Below are 22,271 nucleotides of genomic sequence, written 5' to 3' on the forward strand. Positions count from 1 at the left end.
TCAATAAAGGCCCTGTCATAACGACACACATTTATGACACGCAATGCGTATCATTAAAACCCTTGTCAAGAAAGGCCATGTCATAAACGAAGATGACACACATTTTTGTGTTTCGTAAATTTAAATATTTAAAAAAAAACATTTATTAATTTATTAATTTTTAAATTAAATTTGCATTTCATACCTCATAATAGAAATAAAATATCATATACAAAAGATACAATCCATTGAATAATATAAAACAAAATATCATACACAAAAAATAAAATAAATTGCACAAATTATAATATGTCATACAAATAATCATACAAATGTTGAACAAAAATAATACAATGTTAAAATGGGTTACATTCCTATAAAACTAACAAATAATCATCCAAATTTGTTGTTTCTTACTGGAATATGTGTGTAATTGTCTCCTTCATCATCCTCCATGTCCAAAGTCGGATCTAACTTCCTAATCTGTATGTATAACAAAGACACAGAAATATATTGTGAATTTGTGATCTGATCTGAAATATGAATCTTGAATGTTGGTTGTACCTTGTGCTTAATTTTAGTAGGCAAAATAACATCTTGCCTTAAGAAAACTGCTAAACCACAATTTTTAGAAATCTAATTCTTTAAAAGTAAAAAGCTGAAACTACCAGACCATAAAAGAAATGTATAATTGTTTCAATATATTACTAAAGGGGCATAATAGTCTTTTTTTATGTTATTATCCTTGTACCAATTCCTAAAAGTCATGTAATATATTAACTACACTAAATGACCATCTTACCCTTACTTTCTAAAAGCTCATCCAAGGTCATATAAGTAGGCGTATAAAGAAAGTTGACTTTTTTTTTATCAAGAAAGATATGATCATCAACAACAGACAGTTAAGTATTAAGTCCCTGTTTGTTTTTTTTGCCTAATTTATACAACATGTTAGTGCCACACCTCCACCTCCACCTACAGCTACCTGCATATTAGAAGGTGATGCGGTATCAGCAGGGGCACCAGTTATTTTCTTAGCTTCAGAAAGAACCTTAAACAAAAAGCTTATGTTCCATATTAATACTAAAAGAAAAAAAAAGCTTTGATTATTTGAAGGGAAAATGCATACCTCAGCATCTTTAGCTTCAGATGCTTTCTTGTAATCCTACAATGAGGAGTCCCTATATGCCAGGCGAAAGTTTAACACACAAAGCAAAAAGATAAATGAACTTCATGGGTTCATAAGCATCTGATATGACAAAACACAAAAGATTAGATATGAACAATTATGTTAGGATTTAGAAATCCTAAGTTATGATTCATTTGAATCATTTGAATTGATGAAGTTGGAGAAAACACATTGTACTTGGTACCAAAGAACATAATGTAAGCAATTCAATATGTAATAATTTTAGTTGAGTCCAATTTTGTTATGTTATGTTGTGTTGTGTTCTCTTCTCTTCTCTTATGTTACGTTATCAATTCAATTCTACTTACTCCATATACCAAGGGATTTCAATTATTTTATTATATTGGTTGATTTTCCTGCGTACCTTACCAAGGGATCTTGATCACCATATTAGAATTTTCACCAAGTCAAGTAATTAATCAAGAAAGGCAGCTGGGGAACTGATTCCAAGAGCCGTAATTAACACTACAAATTGCACCATGTGAACCTATCTAGAAAGTCAAATGGGCAACAATCTTTTTGTAAGAAAGTTATCTTACCTTTAGTCTCAAGTAGTTTTTATCATCCTTTGTGTCTCGGTACACAATAGCAGAAGCCTCAAGTGATATGGATGAGCTTGACTGGAGAGTTGACTTTAGAAGAGTTGCACCATTTGACTCTTTGAAGAAATGTTGCATCCAATAACTTGGTATTCCATATGATTGAGAAGAATAAAAAACTATTGCATCCGGGATCCACCATAACAAAATAAAATACTTCCCATCATTTACCATGAGAAGGGTATTTATGTCTTTTTCACATTGATTGAATAAAATTCATACCGCCTATCGTTAGTGTTCACGAACAAAGGTGCATAACTCGCCATTTCAACAACGTCGCTGCAAATAACAATCTCGTTAGAAGTCAAAATCAGTCAACGTCATAGTCAAAGAACCTGTTCTTTTCTACACCAATAAGGAATCCAGCTTCAACGAGAGCTCCTAAAAGACTTCCAGAACCAGCGTCATTTCCTCTCACAACATACTCGCTCACAAATGCCTAAAATAAATAAAATAATAAATTTTCACATGGTTAATTGATTTACATTTTACAATTAACAATTAAAAATTAACAATTAACAAACCTTTGGGCCAACACATGATGTATGATCGAAGGTATTAGCCATAGAAAATACAATGTTTACATTTGTGTAAATCTGTCCTAAAATAATAATACTAATAATAAACCTATCAACCCAAACCGCACCCTCCACATCATCATCAACAACCTCCTCAATCTCAACCAAGTAGCTCCAGAATGTCTCTTGAAGACATTGTCAAATCTCTAGCCACTAGTACCCAACAATTCCAAAAAGAAACAAGGACTAGTATCTCCAACCTTGAAGCACAAATGGGAGATATAGTTACATCCATAAGCAAGTTGGAATCCCGTGGTAATGTATGATTTTCATGTAAGATTCTAAAGTCAAAGTCAAACTTGTTTTATATTCTAAAACACCTCTAGGAAAGACACTTGATTTATCCGCAAGAGAGATTATGACACCGGTTTCACTTAAGGGTCCGACATTTAATGATTCATACACTGAATAAGGCATGACATTGATAGAAGCGCCAAGATCAAGCATAGCACTACTAAAAGTGACATCTCCAATCTTGAAAGGAACCGTGAACATTCCGGGATCTTTGCATTTGGGTGGAAGTTTCCTTTGTAAAACCGCGGATGCGTTTTCATTCATCAAAATTTTCTCATTTCCCTTCAACTTCCTCTTGTTGGTACAAAGTTCTTTCAAGAACTTTGCATATCTCATGATTTGCTTGATTGCATCAAGTAGAGGGATGTTTACTTCCACCTTATGGAAGGTGTCTAAAATCTCTTTCTCCTCCATATTCTTCTTTGAAGTTGCAAGTCGAGAGGGGAACGGTGGTTGAGTGGCTATTGGTGTTACTAGAGGGGCAGTCTTCTTTGGAACTCCAGCTTGTGCATCATTCTTGATTATAGGTACTTCAACGGGAATAACTTCTATCTCTTCTTCTTCTTCCCTCGGCTTCTTCTTTGAACTACTTTCTCCGGCTTGTTTACCACTTCTCAAGGTCACCACATTGACATTTGGGTTCTTTTCGGTTTGAGAAGGGAGTTTACCACGGGATTCCAACTTGCTTATGGATGTAACTATATCTCCCATTTGTGCTTCAAGGTTGGAGATACTAGTCCTTGTTTCTTTTTGGAATTGTTGGGTACTAGTGGCTAGAGATTTGACAATGTCTTCAAGAGACATTCCGGAGCTACTTGGTTGAGATTGAGGAGGTTGTTGATGATGATGTGGAGGGTGCGGTTTGGGTTGATAGTGTGGTTGTTGTTGTTGGTAATGAGGTTGGGGTGCTGGATAGGATGGTCTAACCAATGCATTTTGAGGCGAGGGTCTTGGGTTGTAGCTCATGTTGGGATTTGGCTTCCAACTTGAATTATATGCATTTTGATAACCGGATGGTTTGTTGTGGTAGTTTTGGAACTCTCCCGTGGCATTCACATGCTCCGCATCTTCTTGAAGGATGGGACACATATCCGTAGGATGTCCCATTGTTGCACATATTCCACAAACCATCACTTGTGGATTTTGCCCCATGGCTAGCTTTTGGACAACGGAGGTTAGATCTTTGATTTGAGACTCAAGATTTGATGTTCCCACTTCATTGACTTTGTGTTGTGTGTCTCTTTTCATATCTTGGCGAGGGCCAAAATGTTGTGAATTCGCGGCTATGGTGTTGAAAAGTTGTCTTGTTTGCTGTGGGGTTTTACTAAAGACATCTCCACCACTTGAGGCATCAACTAATCTTCTCTCCATTGGCAACAACCCCTCGTAGAAGTGTTGAATGAGGAGTTGTTCCGGGATTTGGTGTTGTGGGCAACTATAGCACAGGTTGTTGAACCTCTCCCAATAATCATGGAAAGTCTCATTTTGACCTTTGGTGGATTCCACAAATCTCATTTCGAAGACTTGAGACTCTTGAGGCGGGATAAAACTTGTCAAGGAAAGCTCTTGCCATGTCGGTCCATGAGTTGATCGACCCCGGTGGAAGATAGAATAACCAATCTTTTGCTCTACCGGCCAATGAAAAGGGGAATGCCCTTAGCTTGATTTTGTCATCGGTTGACCCTTGTGGCTTCATGCTAGTGCAAATAATGTGGAACATCTTCAAATGCTTATGAGGGTCTTCATTTTCCAATCCATGGAAAGTCGGTAGGTGATGGACTAAACTTGACTTCAACTCCGAGCCTCCTTCCAAAACTGGGTAATTGATACCGGTTGGAGTTTGTGTAACATCGGTCTCCATCATTTTCCTCAAAGTTCTTTCGGGAACTTCTCATCCGTCCGCCATTTCAATTGGTTCAATAATGGGTGGATTTTGTTGTAGGGGTGGTGTTTCGGGAATTTCTTGGCGAGGGTCGGGACTAGAATCGGGCTCTATGTCGCTTAATGAAGCGGTTTCGACCTCCAGATCCCTGTGAGGATTAGAAGTTTGACCACGTTCAATTCGCTTTTCCTTCGCCAAACGCCTTGCTTCTTTTTTGATTTCTGGATTGTAAATCAAGTCACCTGTACGCTGAGATCTGGGCATAGAGAAACAAATTGATTAAAAATAAACCAATCCCTGGCAACGGCGCCAAAAATTTGGTGGTTGTCGAGGCCAACACAAATAATAACCCTAAATATTACACACTAAAATAGTGTATAGTGGTAAAGGGATCGAATCCACGGAGATTGGTTCAATTTATAACTCTATGAAAAAAATCTCTTTGTAAAAATACTTGTAAAATGACAATAAATATAAAATGGGGGGTTTTGGTGTTTTGAAACACTTGAAACAAACTAGAATTAACTATGATTTAAATAGACAAATGCAACAAAAAATAAGAGTTTGATGTAAAATCAATAAGGGAGAGAAGGTTGACTTAAAGTTTCCTCACTTTGACTTTTGATGAACATATCATTAGAATCCAATGGTGCAATACTTTGATTTAAATCCTTAATTTGGCTATAGTAATCCAAGGAGCTTGAGATTACCTAGACTTTTCTTAATTGTTGAAATGGCTAGAGAAGCTCATAACAATTTCCTTAGTCAAAGTCACTAATTCCAAATAGCATGTAATTAGTGAAAGTCAACTAGCATTAAGAACCAAAAAGTCACCAAATCCAGAGGGGTCAAATGCTTTCACCACCATGTTGGAGGAAATGTTTTTATGATTGTGTGAAGCAAAAACAACACAAAAATCATTTGTTGCTTGCTAATTTGAGGATCCTTTACTTAATCAAGAAATTAGCCAACTAATCACCACAAACACATTTAAACTCATGAACTAAAACATACAAGTAATGATAAGATGTTAAAACACAAAACATTCTCATAAAGATTCAAGAACATGTTCATGGATTCTTCAACATTCAAAAAAAGCTCAAAGGATTAACCAAAAGTCAACCAAGATTAGCTTAGCCAAGCATGGCTAAACCCAAAGAAACAAAGTTAGAGAAAATTGTACCAAACATTAAGCAAGAATCAAGAGGTAAAAATATGATGTTCTTAAAGGGTTCTTGGCCTTCAAAAGTCTTCAAAACTCCAAAGAGAATCTCCAAAAATCGGATGTCCAAGAGTCTCCAAAAGATGGGCACCAACCTTCCTCAAATAGCCTTCCAAATGGATTTCCGAAATTACCCCTGCAGAGCCTTGCGCGACCCGCGTGCTGCTGTGCGGGTGGTGCTTGACATGGGCTTCTTTGAGATTTTGGGCCTCCGAAGCATATCTCACTAGCCCAGATCGAATCCAATCACCTCCTAGCCCATTTTCTTCAAGTTTTTCTTCATTTTAAGCCCAATTTGACCTCTCCAAATCCTCCAAAGCTCGTGAACTCGCCTGATTAATAATCTACGTACGCTTGAATATTCCCCCGCATCTTGCAAATTTAAAGTTTATTTCTCTCCAAGTCTTCAAATAATCATCAAGATCACTCCATGCATCATATCCACTACCCATCAAGCCCAACATCATTTTTGTGTACCAAATCTCATCGCCTCCTATACGTCCAGAACACTCCCACTCCGCTAGACCCGAAAACCTGCAATTATGCTCACAAGATTCGAGAGTACCCGAAATAGTCATAAAATAACAAAAAGGAAAATATGCATGGAAATTATCTAAATTATGAATGAAATATGCTAAAATAAACTATAAAAAGAAGTAAACAAAACTAACTATCACTCACCTCTTGGAATAACTAGTAAAATCTGATGCTCGAAATCCTCAATCTAGCTCCCGCATATTATAAAGATAACATTTCTATTTAATATTCTCCTTACACTCTTAGCCCTAGAATTGGGTAAGAGACCATAATGCGCCTCACTGATCTCCCTTGCACATCTTGACCAGACTCTAAAGTCAAAAGAAGTCAAACTCTAGTCAACAGTCAAATTTTGATCAGACTCGCCGAGTCCCATCGATTCCCAGTGACCCTCTGAAACTGCCCCACTCGATAGGTCAATCTCCCAACTCATCGAGTTACTACGTAACTCAGTTACTCGGGACAAACCCTAGACAACTCACCAAGTCAACCCATAGACTCGGTGAGTCTACTTAGATCTTCATCCATTCAAACAGTTTCAAGCCCAGATCTTCTCCAAATCCTCATATCTAATCTCATAGGACTCATTTAGTCACATAAAGTCATTGACTTTACATCCATGCATGGAATTTAGAGCAAGAAATGTCAAAACCATGGGCTAACAATGTTATACACACATAGAGCTTCACCAAAATTGATTAAAGCGTCGTCCTTAAGACGTTTGGGACCTCCTAGCTTCCGGATATGGGGTTTAAGCCTCCTCACAACTCTCAATCCAAAAAAACCCCAAAAGAAATGTAGAAGAAAAGCCCTAATTTCCACAAAATGAGAAATCTACACAAAGGAGAGGATAAGAGTCGAGATTTATACCTTTACTGATGTCTTGAGTGTGAACCTAGCAGATCCAACACCTCCTTTTGGTCCTCTAGCTTGAATCATTCCTCCTTCTTGTAAATATGACCACAAAAAGCTTCACAAAAGCCTTCTTCCTCACTCCAAGCTCTCAAACACGATTTAGGGTTTCTTTCCTGAAGGGTAGCTGCAATAGGAGGCCTTAAGGGCGTTGAAATAGGTCACATACCCGAGAAATTAGGGTTTCCCTCGTCAACATAAACTCGACGAGTCACCTCTCCGACTCATCGAGTCCATTCATTTTTCACGTTACCAAGTTAGGACCCTACTCGACGAGTTGAAGCACCAACTCGTCGAGTCACTCCACTACAAACAATTTAAATAATTAAATAATGTACCTGGGAAAATCGGATGTTACATCGTTGTTGTAGTTGGAGGATCCCCATATTGTGTTACTTTTATCGATAACTATACAAGGAAAGTTTGGCTTTATTTCTTGAAGCAGAAGTATGAATTTTTCAGTTCTTTCAAGGAACGGAAAGCGATTATGTATAATAAATGTAACTCCAAAATCAAGTGTTTCAGATCCGATAATGGGGGTGAGTACAGTAGCAAATCATTCGATGATTTGTAAGCTGAACATGGAATTAGGATGTAAAATACCGTTCCAGAAAAACCTTAGTAGAATGAACTTGTTGAGAGGATGAACAAAACATTGAATGAAAGGGTGAAGAGCATGATACTGCATGTAGGTTTACCCAAGACGTTCTGGGTAGATGCAATCAACACAACTATATTCTTAGTCAACAGAGGACCCTTAGTACCCATTGGGTTCAGGATTCTAGAGGAAGAATGGAAAGGTTGTGAGGTTTCATTCAAACATATTAAGGTCTTCGATTGTGTCTCATAGATAAAAGTTAAACAAAATAAGGGAGACAAGCTAGATGCAAAGGCAAGGGAGTTTATCTTTATAGGTTATGGGTTACAAGACATATGATACCACTTCTGGGATGACGGGCATAAAAAGGTTATCAAAATTCGAGATGTGTTGTTCAACGAGAATGCGGTATACGTAGATGAACTTGCTAAGAGCTCGAGTAGTAAAAGCAACCAGGAAATAAGAAAACTTTGAGTTAAAAGAAACATCAGATGACAACATTATAAAACTTACCAGTACTGCAGAAATACATCAAATTTCAGGAGGTAGTGAGAGTACTAATGAAACTAAAGATAATGGGAGCTTAGATGATAGTTGTTCAGAGAATGAAGGTGTAGAAACTAACGCTCTTAACGTCTATAGATATACAAGAATACGAAGGCCTCCAGTTATGTATTCTTCTTCAATAAACATCTTGTTTCCGACAGAGAATGGCGAACCAAAGTATTATATACAAGCCTTAAAGATAAGAGAATCCATAAATTGTAGAATGGATATAGAAGAAGAACTAAGCTCAATTGATAAGAATCATACTTGGTCCTTGGTTAATCTCCCAGCAGGGAAGAAAGCACTACGAAACTAGTGGGTGTTTCGGGTAAAGGGTCGGATTGATGGCACCAAGAGATACATGATAAGTTTTATGGTCAAGGGGATCCAATAGAAGAGAAGGGTTGATTATAATGAGATATTTTATCGAGTTGTGAAGACGAATGTAATCAAAATGGTTTTAGGAATGGTAGCCTCTAAAGATCTCCATCTAGAGCAACTAGATGTGGAAACAACGTTTCTCCATGGGCACCTTGAAGAATACATATACATGGCATAAACAAAAGGTTTTCTCACAGTTGGCAAAGAAAATATGTTTTGCAAACTAAAGAAAAGTTTGTATGGTTTGAAACAGGCTCCAAGGCTGTTATACTTGAAATTTGATAGATTTATGTAGATGAATGGATACAACAGATGTGTGATGGATTACTATTGATATTTAAAGAAATTTAAATCCTATTACATAATCTTATTCTCATATGTTAATCACTTGTTGATTTCTCGATCCAACATGTTGGAGATCAATAAGCTAAAGAAGCAGCTGGCCAGTGATTTCGAGATTGAGGACTTAAGGGTTGGTAAAAAAATATTAGACATGAGAATATCTAGGGATAGAGTTACAATTACATTAAAAGTTTTACAAGCCAAGTATATCAAGAGCGTTTTAGAAAGTTTCAACATTGTAGATGTAAAAGATAAAAGTAAACAAATGGGGAATCAGTTGAGACTCACAAAGAAGTAATCCCCAAAGAAAGATGAAGCCAAAGAATACATAGCCAAAGTTCCCTACGCATCAACAGTGGGTAGTATATTGTATGAAATGGTACACACCATAACAGGCATTGATCATGTCGTGGAAGTTATGAGCATATTCATGTCCAATATAGGAAAACAACAATGGGAATGAATGAAATGGCTGATATGCTACTTAAAAGGAACAATTGAGTTTTCCTTATGTTTTAGAAGAAAAGGAGTAGTCTTACAAACGTTCACTAATGCAGACTTAGGTGGATGTGTAGATTCAGGCCATAGCACAACATGTTATGAGTTCAAAATTAGAGGTACAATAATTAATTGGATGTCAAGGTTACAAAAAAGTGTTGCTCTCTCAACCACATAAGCAGAATAGATAGCACTTGCAGAAGCTGCCAAAGAGCTCATATGGTTAAAGAGTTTCTTATTAGAACATGGAATGAAGCAGGAGGATTGTGTACTACAACGTTACAACCAAAGTGCTGTTTAGTTAGCAAATAATCCAATGTTTCATTGTAGAACAGAACACGTTCACATGAGGTACCACCTCATTCAAGAGTTAATCAATGAATAAACTATAAACATGAAGAAATGCCTTGGACCAAAGAATCAACTGATATGTTCACCAAGGTGGTTATCACTATGAAGTTGAAGCTTTGTATGGCTTCAAGTGGCATTCCAGAAGTTTGAAGAGAAGGGCTTAGCAGGAGAGAAAGACAGTGTACTTTGAGGAATGGAAAATTTTGAATGGCAGATGAAGTTGTTCGAGTCTTCAAGTGGGAGATTCTTGGCGTAAAAGTCTTGTCCAACATGGAGCACATAGAATCAAGTAGATCACTAGGATGGAGCACTTAGAATCAAGTGGATCACTTGGAGGAACATTGAGCACTTGGAGGTTTAATGGATCACTTAGAGGTGGAATGGAGCATCAGGGATCAACATAAAGCAATTGGAGTTGGAGTGAATCATCAGGAAGGAGAATAGAGCATCAATGATGGTCCATGCATCATGATGCACCATTTAAAGATGATGTGCCATATTGTACATAAGGTGCAACATTCATGTATATGGTGTGCCACTTATGATCTAGGTACGCCAACTTGGTACTTGATCAGGGTGTGCCACTATCATATTCCTTGTTGTGTTCTGGGAGTGTTGAAGTGTTGCTGATGTACAAAAAAGAAAGGATGTGCCACTCAACTTGAAGATGCACCATTAATGAGGAAGGTGTGCCATTAATGTGCAAGGTGCACCATCATGGCTCTTGATGCGTCACCCAGGTGGCAGGCTCAGTAGGTTACTCAAGATTGTTCAGTGTTGTTCAGAAGGATGAAGATGCTCAAGGAGGATGGTTCAAATAGATGATTCGTCATGGTGGCTCATGATGCGTCATCATGGCCCATGATGCTCCATCATGTATTTCGTTAATGCTCATGAGGTTAAAAAGTTCTAGAATCATCTACATGGTACTCCGTGATTGATTGAAAATTAGTGCATCCTCTTAATGGGCTGATTATGGATGGGCTTGACCCATCATAATTTGAGTTTCCCATGCATGTGTATAAATAGGATCATATCTCCATTATTGTAAATTGCTTAATTTTTGTGAGAGCTCAAAATGAGATATAATTTTGAGAACTTGTAATAGTTCCAGAAAGTTAGTAAAACTCTCTCTCTCTCTCTCTCTCTCTCTATATATATATATATATATATATATATATATATATATATATATATATATATATATATATATATATATATATATAGAGAGAGAGAGAGAGAGAGAACTTGTAATAGTTTCAGAAAGTTAATAAAATTCCCACTCTCATTTTATTAACTTTCTGAAACTTTTACAAGTTCTCTCCCTCTCTCTCCCTATATATATATATATATATATATATATATATATATATATATATATATATATATATATATATATATCATGTACGTACTTCACATCGACCGAATCACGTGAAGTATTTTGTTTTGTTTGATATTTGTTTGAAGTGTTTAATTTGTTTTGTTGCCACCAAACATTGTGTTGGAGTTTTTATTCTCATATATATATATATATATATATATATATATATATATATATATATATATATATATATATATATATAGAGAGAGAGAGAGAGAGAAAGAGAGAGGTAGGTTCAAATGTGGATGAACAATTTTTTTGTGGATGTAGGGATTAATATGGATCAAGTATTATTTAATTTTAATAAATAATTGATTATATCATTTTCCTTTTAATTTAGGCAAATTACTTTATTTAAAACCCTACTGACTCTTCCTTCGACACCCACAAAACCATATCCTTCCTGCCTCCATCGATGTTCAGCCCCAGATGACCTCACACCACCACCATATTTTCTCTTATCTCTCGCCATCAGATCGAAACTAATGCAGTCTCTTTGCTTCCATCGAAGAACTAACCATTCACAATGTTTGTTTATGGAGAATGACTATTAAATGTGGAAGATGGATGACTGAGCGGGGAAGAGTCAAAGGATGGTGCATCCAGCAATCGAACCTTCGTCGTATTTTCTAAAAACTTGGAGATGTGAAGATTGGTTGCTAGGTTTCCTTTCCGACAAGTTGCTAGCAACAAAGACGAGATTAATTGGTTCATTGATGTTGCTGTATGCCAATAAAACAACCGCTGGACAATCCTAAACCTCTACAATCGTCGTACACCACCACTACATATGTAACATACCCTATACCACATCAAATCCGTTTTTTGCTGAGGTTTTATAAACCATAAACATTTTCAGATTCTTGAGAATTCGATAAATCAAGGAGGTTCTGTGTTATCTCACTGTTAATTGATATTTACATATGTTCTTAAATTGAAATTTCTTGGTTTTTGTATACTTTTTTTTTCAGAATGATGAAAATAGTGAATTATTGTCGATGGTATACGATCCTTCTAGCATTTTAACGTATTGGGGTAAAAGGCCATGAACTTTGTGACATGTATCATTCAATTGCGATTTGTTGCTGGAGGATTTATTTCATGCCTTGCTTGGGCCGTGATAAATAAGAAGGTTAAAGAAGTAAGTATATATTTCATGTTGTTTGTTCATCTGTTTTGTGATTTTGATCTTTTTGAAATCCCAAAAACCATATAACTTGTTACTTCTAAAAGATTGCTACTTATGGTAAACCTATTTTGTTTTGCATTTTTAAAGAAGATATGGTCTTACTAGTCTGTTATTTTTTTGTTATTTAGACCAGAATAATGTTGTTTGGGCAATCGAGTTGAGAGAAATAATAACCACTTTGGGTCCTGCTTACAGAAAAATTATGCAAGCATTAGTCCAAATATCTTGTCCCCTGCTGCAATCACTAAGTTGCAAAAGCTTTGTGATAAGGTCCCATTATACACGGATGACATTGTAATATATTTAGAAAATGAAATTTTGGATGCGGTTTAATTGTAATATCTTTAAATAGTTTCTCATTGGCTTATTTTCCATTGTTGTTACAAGCTCTTGTAAAGAGAATTGGTCCACCTTACAAAAGCAACATAATTCTTTTAGAATATCAAGGTTCATTTTACAAAAGCAACATCATTCTTTCAGAATTGAATGGTGCACCTTACAAAAACAACAATATTCTTTCAGAATAATGAATTATTAAATTTTATATCAGAATGGTTCACCTTACAAAAACAACATCATTCTTTCTTTAAGGAGAAATCTAGCATAATGAATTATTAAATTTTATATCAGTTTTTGTACTTTCAAAAACTGTATATATCTTTTTCCTAGGAATGGTTGACATTAGCGAGAGAATGAAAAGAATTTAGTATTTATTATTTAAGAATGTATTTATATTTTTCATGTTTGTTATAAGTCATTGAGGAACGTGTATTGTTGTTTGTCAGAATGAATTTTGTTATTGTTCAACTTATGGTTTAAAATTTTGTTATTCTTTAAAATTTTCATTCAATCAGAATATGTATTTTATAAGAATTAGTATTCAATCAAAATATTTATTCTATTAAAATATGTATTTTAAATTTTTGGTTCATATTCATCCCTACATCCACATAATACTTACCATCCACATTATATATATATATATATATATATATATATATATATATATATATATATATATATATATATATATATATATATATATATATATATATATATATATATATATTGTGCACTTTTGTGTACATGGTAATAGCTTAAGAGTGCATGTACTTGTATAATTTAATGTAATGGAGGACCTCAAAGTGAGAAGCTTCCCAATTATTTACACCTAAGCATTCCAATAGTCCTGTTCGCTGTTCACTCGGTTTGAACACGACCAGGCTATTAAAAGTTTAAAAGTGCCTTCAAAAGTAAGAAATGAAAAAAATACATCTGATCTTATCGTCTCAAAATATGCTTAAGTTTTCCAATTCGTTTCTCTTGTATTGGATTTTTTGAACGGTCTCTTGTATTGAATATGGTTAATAAAATTTTGTTTATTTTATGTATGCATATTCGTTCAAAGCTAAGGTAATTAAAGTCACAGCTTAAAGTTTTAATTGGATAATTAATTATTGATATTGGTTACTGTTCAATCATTCTAGATTTATTTTGTGTAAACACAATGATAAAGAATCCGATCTATCCTGTAGAACATATTTATATTTTTTTCTCATCCGATACAAATTGAACTTATTTATAAATATATTAACGTTTTTGGTACTAAGCATCTATCTAGAATCCCAAATTCACCATATCAAATATTTAAATGACCATTGACCCATTGGTCTGTAAGTATTTAACAAATCAAGATGCACTGATTAATTGTTTTTAGTGAATGGACTAATATTTTTTTATGTGCTGATTAATTAAGAATTGATAATTCATGGCCCATGACCCTTGACTATTAAGACCTATGTGGTCCCTCGGTTTCGCGTTCACATCTAAGTAACATGACGATCTGTTTGTTAGCCAAACTTTTTAAACAAATGAGGATAGTATAAGGACCCATTGCGAAATTCAATCATAAAATCAAGTTGACTTAATAAACAAAGACCTAAAACGACTTGGCTGTACAGATCTCAATCCACCAAGGTTGATTACAATATTGTTTGGGAGATCGTGTTTACACTACAAGAAAATCATTCTTTAGCGGCGATGCTATTACCGGCGACAAATGCCTTTAACGGTGACTCTAGAGAGCGTCGCCGCTAAAAGCCCTAGTCGCCGGTAATAGTATCGCCGCTAAAGGGTGATCACCCGAATGCGCGTCTTCTCCTTCCGTTACATCTACACCGTTTGATCAATATATCCAATTCAACGGTTAAGGTCCCTTATCCGAACTAACCTAATACCGGCAACATATGTGTCGTCGCTAAAGGTTGCAATTGCCGCCGCTAATAGTTCACTAAAAAATAACGTCGTACCCTTCACTCCAGATTGTCACCGCTATTGATAAAAGTCGTCGGTAATAACCTATTAGTCGCCACTAAAGGCGTTGTCGGTAAAGCTTCACGCAGATAAAAAAAACGCACACAGAAACTTCATTCTTCTTAATTGCCTTCTGTTTCCTGCCCTTTTCTCCTTCCCCTCTTCCACCTTCCACCTTCTACTGAGTTCATCTTCAATTTGCTTCTTCCATCTTGATTTTTCCATACATTGTGTCATATTAAGGGTATTAGGGATTAAGGTGTAATTTGGGACCAATTTCTAAGTCAAGTTCTTGAAGAAATTAAGGTAATTTGATTTGAAAATTTCTTGATAATTTCCTTGTTAATTTGTATGTTAACACTGAAAAATTGTTGATTAAATTTCTAAGTTTCGTAATTTATTTTGTATATTACCCTTCCAAATATTGTTGAAGTGATTTGTGACATTTTGGGTGGCTCCCAGGTATTGGATTTGTAGCTTCATCGTGTGAATAACAATTTTTCTAACTATTACCGGTTGATTTCCGCCACTACAGATTATTTCATTTTTTTGTGAATTTGATATTTGTATGTGAAAATTATGTGAAAATTGCCATATGTGAAAATTGTGTGTATATTTGATATTTGTATGTGAAAATTGTGTGTATATTTGATATTTGATGTATGTGGTATATGAGTATTTGGTAGAAATATATATATATATATATATATATATATATATATATATATATATATATATATATATATATATATATATGAAATTATATGTATTTGTTATAAGTAGGATGTTATTATGTGTATGTGTATGTATGTACGTTTGTTGTAAATCTGGTATATAATTGTGAAATTTTTGTATTTGGTATAATTAGGATGTTATTATCTATATATGTGATATTATGTGTATTTGGTTTAAGTAGGATGTTATTTTGTCTGTATGTGAACGTATTTGTATTTTGTGTATATGTGGTATATGTATGTAAAAGTATGTGAATTTCATGTTCTTATGTATTATATAAAAATATGTGGTATATGTATGTAAGTAGGATGCTAAAATTGAAAAAAAAAAATAGATCATTGTTATAATTGCAAAAAAAAAAAAAAAAAAAAAAAACCTGTTATAAAATTGTTAGGGTACTATACACATATTCATGTGTGTATTTATTTATTTATTTTTTGGCCGGGGGAAGGGGTGGGGTTGAACTTTAAATGATTATCCATTTTTTAAATCATGTCATTTTGATTATTGTGACAAAATGTTAATAATCACATTTTAATGTTTGAATAGATGTGAATATAGTAAAATTAAAAAGATTATTTAAAAACCAAATTGTCAATACGCACCAAAACAAATATGATTTTTAGAAAAACGATAAAAATTACTTATCAAACTTGTTTTAAATACTTTTAAGTCATATTTTTTATTATTAATAATTTTATTAATAGAAAAAAAATGAGAATAAAAAATTGCAAAATAATATTAGTAAAAGCTTTACAAAATAAGATTATTATAATTGACAAAAATAAATCAACACTCTAAAACAAAAAATATATATTTTTTATAATCCCAACGGTAAATTACAAATACTAGAAACAACAACACAACAACAAAATATGTTACAAATATCTATATGTTTTAATCTCGACGTAAATTACAAAAATATATATATTTTTTAATCTCGACGGTAAATTACAAATACTAGAAAGAACAACATATTTATAACATATTTATATAATGTTATAAATAAAATAAATATATTTCTATAGTTTCATATTTATAATATATTTATAATAAGTTATATAGTTATAATATATTTATAATAAGTTATATAGTTATATAGTTAACTTATTTATAACATATTTATAATATATAACATATTTATAAGAAGTTATATAGTTATCTTATAATTTTCAAATTAACTTATAATGTTATATCTCTATAGTTTCATATTTATATTTAATACTTACAACTTTTGCCTATATAAATTACAAGTAATTGTAACTAAAATTAATTTTTAAAACACATAAATAAAAAATTTTAATTTAATTTTTTTAATTTTTAATTTTTCTTCCTTTAATTGTAAAAAAATGTGGATTGGAAAAAAAAAAACAATGCTAATTCTGTATACTAAACTCTAAACCCAAAAATATGTTTCAACAACATCATTTCTATTAATAAAAGTTGGACTACTAATCCATATCGAAACTATCCCGAGTTCCAAGCAGGACTCAAAGCTTTTATCGAGAAGTCGAAGTCACACCTTGATAGTAATGGTAAAATCAGATGTGCTTGTGAAAAATGTGATAACCGTTACTTCAAGTACCCGATTACATTTGAACGCCGTATATTTATAAATGGTTTCAGTAAGTTGTACAAAATTTGGATCTATCATGGTGAATCTTTTATTCCTCCAGTCGTCTTGCCAAGTAACCAAATGACCGATTTAATCGACGATGTGATGTGGGAGTCGAGAGAAGATGATACCAACCTTGATGAAGGAACCTCGAATACAAGTGGTAACGGTGTAGATGATGATTTTGCACAACTGTTGGAAGAAATAGAAACTAAATTGTATCCTGGTTGCATCTTTTCTTCCCTTGAGTTTCTAGCAAAGTTAATGCATATCAAGGTGAACAACAAATGGACTGATAGTTCATTAGATCAACTCCTTGAGTTGTTGCAATTAGCATTTACCAAAGGCAACAAGGTTCCCCTTTCACATTATCTAGCCAAAAAGAAACTAAAGTCTATTGGCCTGGGGTATGAGTCGATACATGTGTGCAAAAACGATTGTTGTCTCTTTTGGAAAGAACACGATTCATTGCAAGTTTGTCCCGTTTGTAAAGAGAGCCGATGGATTGATATAACCACCAAGGGTAAGAAAGCACCTCATAAGGTGTTACAGTACTTTCATGTGAACCCTAGACTATGACGTTTATATTGTTCGAGGCACACTGCCAAAAATATGATTTGGCATAGTACCATACGTTCAGAAGATGGTGTGATGCTTCATCCTGTTGATGGGGAACATTGGCAAGATTTTGATAAAAAATACCCCGAATTCTCGAGTGAACCCCGTAACATATGCCTAGGTCTTTCAACTGACGGTTTCAATCCCTTTGGAAACATGTGTAATCCACATAGCACATGGCCAGTCATACTCACCACATACAATCTGCTACCCTGGCTTTGTATGAAAGAGTCATCATTCATGTTGACTTTGTTGATCCAAGGACCGAAAGCTCCTAGAAAGGATATGGATGTTTTCCTTAGACCGTTGGTGGAAGAGCTTAAACATTTTTGGAACTCAGGCGTACATATTAAACATGCGGCGACAAACACATTCTTCACGATGAGAGCTATGTTGCTGTGGACAATAAACGATTGGCCAGGTCGTAGTAGTCTATCAGGTTGGAGTGGGCTAGGGTATAGAGCATGTGCTACTTGCAATGAAGACACTCCTTCGTACCGTGCAACAAACAAAGTCGTATATATCGGTCATTGTCGTTTCCTAGATGCTAATGATCCGTTAAGAAAGTGGTTGGACTTTAACGGGATGGAAGAGACAAGACCCGCTCTGAGACACTTTAGTAATGATGACATACAAGAGCAACTAGGTCTCCTACTAACTCGTAAAATGGGTAAAAATATTGAGCATGGAGGCGGGGACCCAAAAAGCGACAAGATTACTAGTTGAACTGGTCGAAACGAAGCATTTTCTACGAACTTGAGTATTGGTCTCTACAGTTGAAACACAACATAGATCTCATGCATGTCCCAAAAAATGTGGATGAGAGTTTGTTAGGTACTCTTCTAATGAATGATAAAAGCAAAGACACATCAAATGCACGAGAGGACTTGAGAATTCTAAACATTCGAAGAAATGAATGGTTGCAAAAAATGGTGACAAGTTTCATAGACCCCAAGCTAGATACTCTTTCACGAAATCTACTTGACAACTCTTTTGTCAATTTATAAAAGAGGTTAAACTGCCGGATGGGTTTGGTTATAACATCAGTAAGAACGGGAACGATACCAATACTAACATTATTGGGTTGAAATCGCATGACCACCACATTCTTATGCAACGTTTGATACCGATTGGAGTAAGTGGGTTGTTAGACAAAGATACATATAAACCTATTGTAGACCTTTGTACGTTTTTAAAGCAACTTTGTTCCAGAACATTGAAGGTGGAGGATATTAGGAAAGCAAAACTAGACATTATTGCAATCTTGTGCAAGTTAGAATTGATTTATCATCCAACGTTTATTGACATTATGGTTCATTTAGTTTTGCATTTACCTAATGAAGCGATTGTCGGAGGCCCAGTATGTATGAGATGGATGTATACCTTTGAAAGGTATATGAAAAGACTAAAAAACTATGTTAGAAACAAGGCGAAGCCGGAAGGTCCTATAACTGAGGGTTATGTTGCTGAAGAAGCTTTATCAATTTGTCCGATGTACCTTCAAGATGTAAAGAATCGTCCAGTAAGAAATGAAGATGTTGTCATTGAAAAAACAAAGTTTTGGATGTTTGAGTCTAAATGTCGACCGGCCAGCACAACTCAAATCAAAACTCTTAATTTAACGGAAATGCATAACATGGAATGGTTTGTATTGAATAGCTGTGAAGAAGTGAGACAGTATATCAAGTAATTAATCTTATCTCTAACTTTCATCCTTATTATTTTTTTTATCTTTTTAAATCTATATCTTTTGGTCATCAACATAGGAAATTCAAATCTGAGCATCCCCAAATTGATGAAAAGAGAGAATTTCGTAATTGGTTTCGTGAAAAGGTAATATAAATTAATAAACAAATTTATTTCATTGATCTAACGAATACATAATACATATTAATTTATAATTTGTAGGTTCATCAAATGAAAATAGAAAACTCTCCAGAATTCCACAAAGAGTTGTTGACTCTTGCAATGGGTCCGCAAATGAATGCTTATTCTTACACTACATGCACAATCAATGGCGTTAGGTTTATGGTAATTAGTCGTGACACACAACGTACAACACAAAACTCTGGGGTTTTAGCGGTGGGTGAGGATGGCGAGAAATATTATGGCCAGTTAGAAGAGATTATAGAGTTGAGGTATACACATGATTATTCAACTGTACTATTTCGTTGGAAGTGGTTTGATACTCGAACATGAGTTATTTCTAGTGATAATTACACCAGTATCGACACATGACGCGAAGCATACAAAGATGATCAATTCATATATGTTTCACAAGCCAAACAAGTGTTCTACATCAAAGAGTTAAAGAATAACCATCGGTGTGTTGTTGAGCATGTTAATCATCGAAGTATTTGGGATCTACCATCGAACAATGACCTTGTTCAAAATGTTGACAATGTCTCACACGAAAATGTAGACAATGTCGATGTAGTTCAAAATATCTCTTCATCGGATGCTCCATTTTTTTTTATCGATTTCAGTATGTACTTTCAAAACATTCCTAGAGTAATGGTTGATGTAGAAAGTGCAACTGAAGTTCCTCCACCAACTGGTAGAGTCAATGATGTTTCTGATTACCAGACTGATTACGATGAGATCGATTCTGATTATGATACCGAAGAAGCCACTAAAGGATATGAGTAAGATTCAGATTAGAATAGTTCTTATGTAATCTATATTTGTAATATGTGTTTGTAATATGAACTTTATTTGGATTTCTAGTTTAAATAGAAATGTGTATTCCTATGTAAATGTTTATCTTTATGTAATGTGTATCTGTACTAAAAATTGTATTTGTATATCTTATAGTATTTCAGGAAATGATGAGCATATGGATTTTGTTTATGTATACCGTGGCTTTTGTCATGGTTCGTGGATATGGGGAGACGAAGCTGAGGACCCACCTATCCTATGTGGTAGAGGTGCTGGACAGGATGAGCAAGATGGTAAATCTTATTTTGAATTTTTATTTAATATTTTTGTTCAAGTATTATAAATTAAATACCATTTCTAATAATTTTTAATTATATTTGTAGTTGAGGAACGTGCCCGAAGGAAAGTTCGAGGCAAAGCAAAAAATATAAAACTTGAAAAAGCAATCTTACGGAACCAGGGGAAACCAATTAGCTTGCAATATGATAGGGATATCACATTTGATCCCGTAGGAGAGCCGAAAGACATGTTTTCCCAAGAAGTTGGAAAAACAATGTGGCAGATGGTCCCGTTTGACAAATGGACTTGGAAAAAAATTCCCCTTCAATACAGGACACCGTATTACAACATTTAGCGGTAATTATTTATTTATATATATTTTATATGGTTAACTATAATTGTTTTTTACTTGGTTAACTTTTTTTTTCTTTTGTAGACAAAGTTTGATTTGGATCAGATGGACCAGGATGTACAAGCTAATCTGTTGAAGGAGAGTTTTCAAGCAGCTTTGTTAAAAGGTTATCGAGAACATAAAGTTGATGAAAAAGAATATTTTATGTTAGTTGGAGGGTATGATGATATCCCGGGAGCATTAGCCAATCCTCCGAAGGGTATGCTAGTTGATAACTGGGCGAAGGTAGTTGAGAATTTTCAAACGGACGAACACATAATTGCATCAGAAAGGTACAAAAAAAGTCTGTGAAATGCAAACAAGTGTGAATCGTGGGGGTTCGAGCTCGTATAACAGTACTTGCTATTACAAGGCACCATATGATACATGTAATTATTTATTTAAAATATATTCTAATTTTTAAAGATAAACAAAACCTTAAGAGAGTGGAAACGTTTCGCAAAGCTCATACCGATAAGAATGGTGTATTTGTTATTGTTGAGGCGGAACAACAATACGTAAGTATTTAATTATAATTTTATCATATAATTAAATGTTTATTTATACTTAATTATTACTCACTTTTAAGAGTTACAGAATCGGTTAATTGAAGAGCTATTAGAACAAAATCAAGGTGAAAGTGAGTTAACACCTGCTCAAGAAAGAGCTGCATTCGAGAAAGTATTAAGAGAGCGACATGGCCATATTAGAGGCATTGGCCGTAAACCTTCTGCTCTCCCGCCGATTGCATACCCTTCACAACCATCACAACAATCATCACAACCATTACAGGTAAAACAATCTACTTTGGTTTTTGTCCCAAGTGAAAAAAATAGCAATGCACTTTTGTTTTCTATCTTAGTTTAAAAATAGCAATCTACTTTAGCATTTTAAAATGCATGTTGAATTGGTAATTTTGGTTTTGTGGTGATTATTTGCTAAAAAGTTTGGTAATTTGGTTTTTGTCCCAAGTGCAAGAAATAGCAATGTACTTTGGTTTTCTATCTTAGTTTAAAAATAGCAATCTACTTTAGCATCGTAAAATGCATGTTGAATTGGTAATTTTGGTTTTGTGGTGATTATTTGCTAAAAAGTTTGGTAATTTGGTTTTTGTCCCAAGTGAAAGAAATAGCAATGTACTTTGGTTTTCTATCTTAGTTTAAAAATAACAATATAATTTAGCA

At 34.3% G+C, this 22,271-nt stretch overlaps 1 protein-coding gene across 1 annotated transcript; it reads right to left on the reverse strand.

Moving 5' to 3' along the window:
• Positions 1–372: 372 nt before the first annotated feature.
• LOC145007404 (alpha-L-arabinofuranosidase 1-like) lies at positions 373–11,761 on the reverse strand. Its single transcript, XM_078966345.1, has 8 exons — positions 11,660–11,761; positions 2,292–2,363; positions 2,103–2,206; positions 1,991–2,046; positions 1,708–1,907; positions 1,109–1,144; positions 965–1,030; positions 373–462 (listed from the first exon to the last, which is right to left on the reverse strand). Exons 1-8 carry the CDS (start codon positions 11,759–11,761, stop codon positions 373–375), a joined length of 726 nt encoding a protein of 241 aa, XP_078822471.1.
• Between the last annotated feature and the right edge of the window lie 10,510 nt (positions 11,762–22,271).

Source organism: Lactuca saligna, chromosome 7 (genome assembly GCF_052625555.1).
Source record: "Lactuca saligna cultivar CGN05327 chromosome 7, ASM5262555v1, whole genome shotgun sequence".
Lineage (NCBI taxonomy): Eukaryota > Viridiplantae > Streptophyta > Magnoliopsida > Asterales > Asteraceae > Lactuca > Lactuca saligna.

What these genes read in the sequence shown, in the direction of transcription:
- LOC145007404 (XM_078966345.1), bottom strand. Translation starts at nt 11,761, where the DNA reads ATGGCGAGAGATAAGAGAAAATATGGTGGTGGTGTGAGGTCATCTGGG. An exon ending in AAAACTACTTGAGACTAAAG is followed by an intron (nt 1,145 to 1,707) that starts GTAAGATAACTT and finishes TCCTCATTGTAG; the next exon opens with GATTACAAGAAAGCATCTGA. An exon ending in CATCACCTTCTAATATGCAG is followed by an intron (nt 463 to 964) that starts GTAGCTGTAGGT and finishes TTATACATACAG; the next exon opens with ATTAGGAAGTTAGATCCGAC.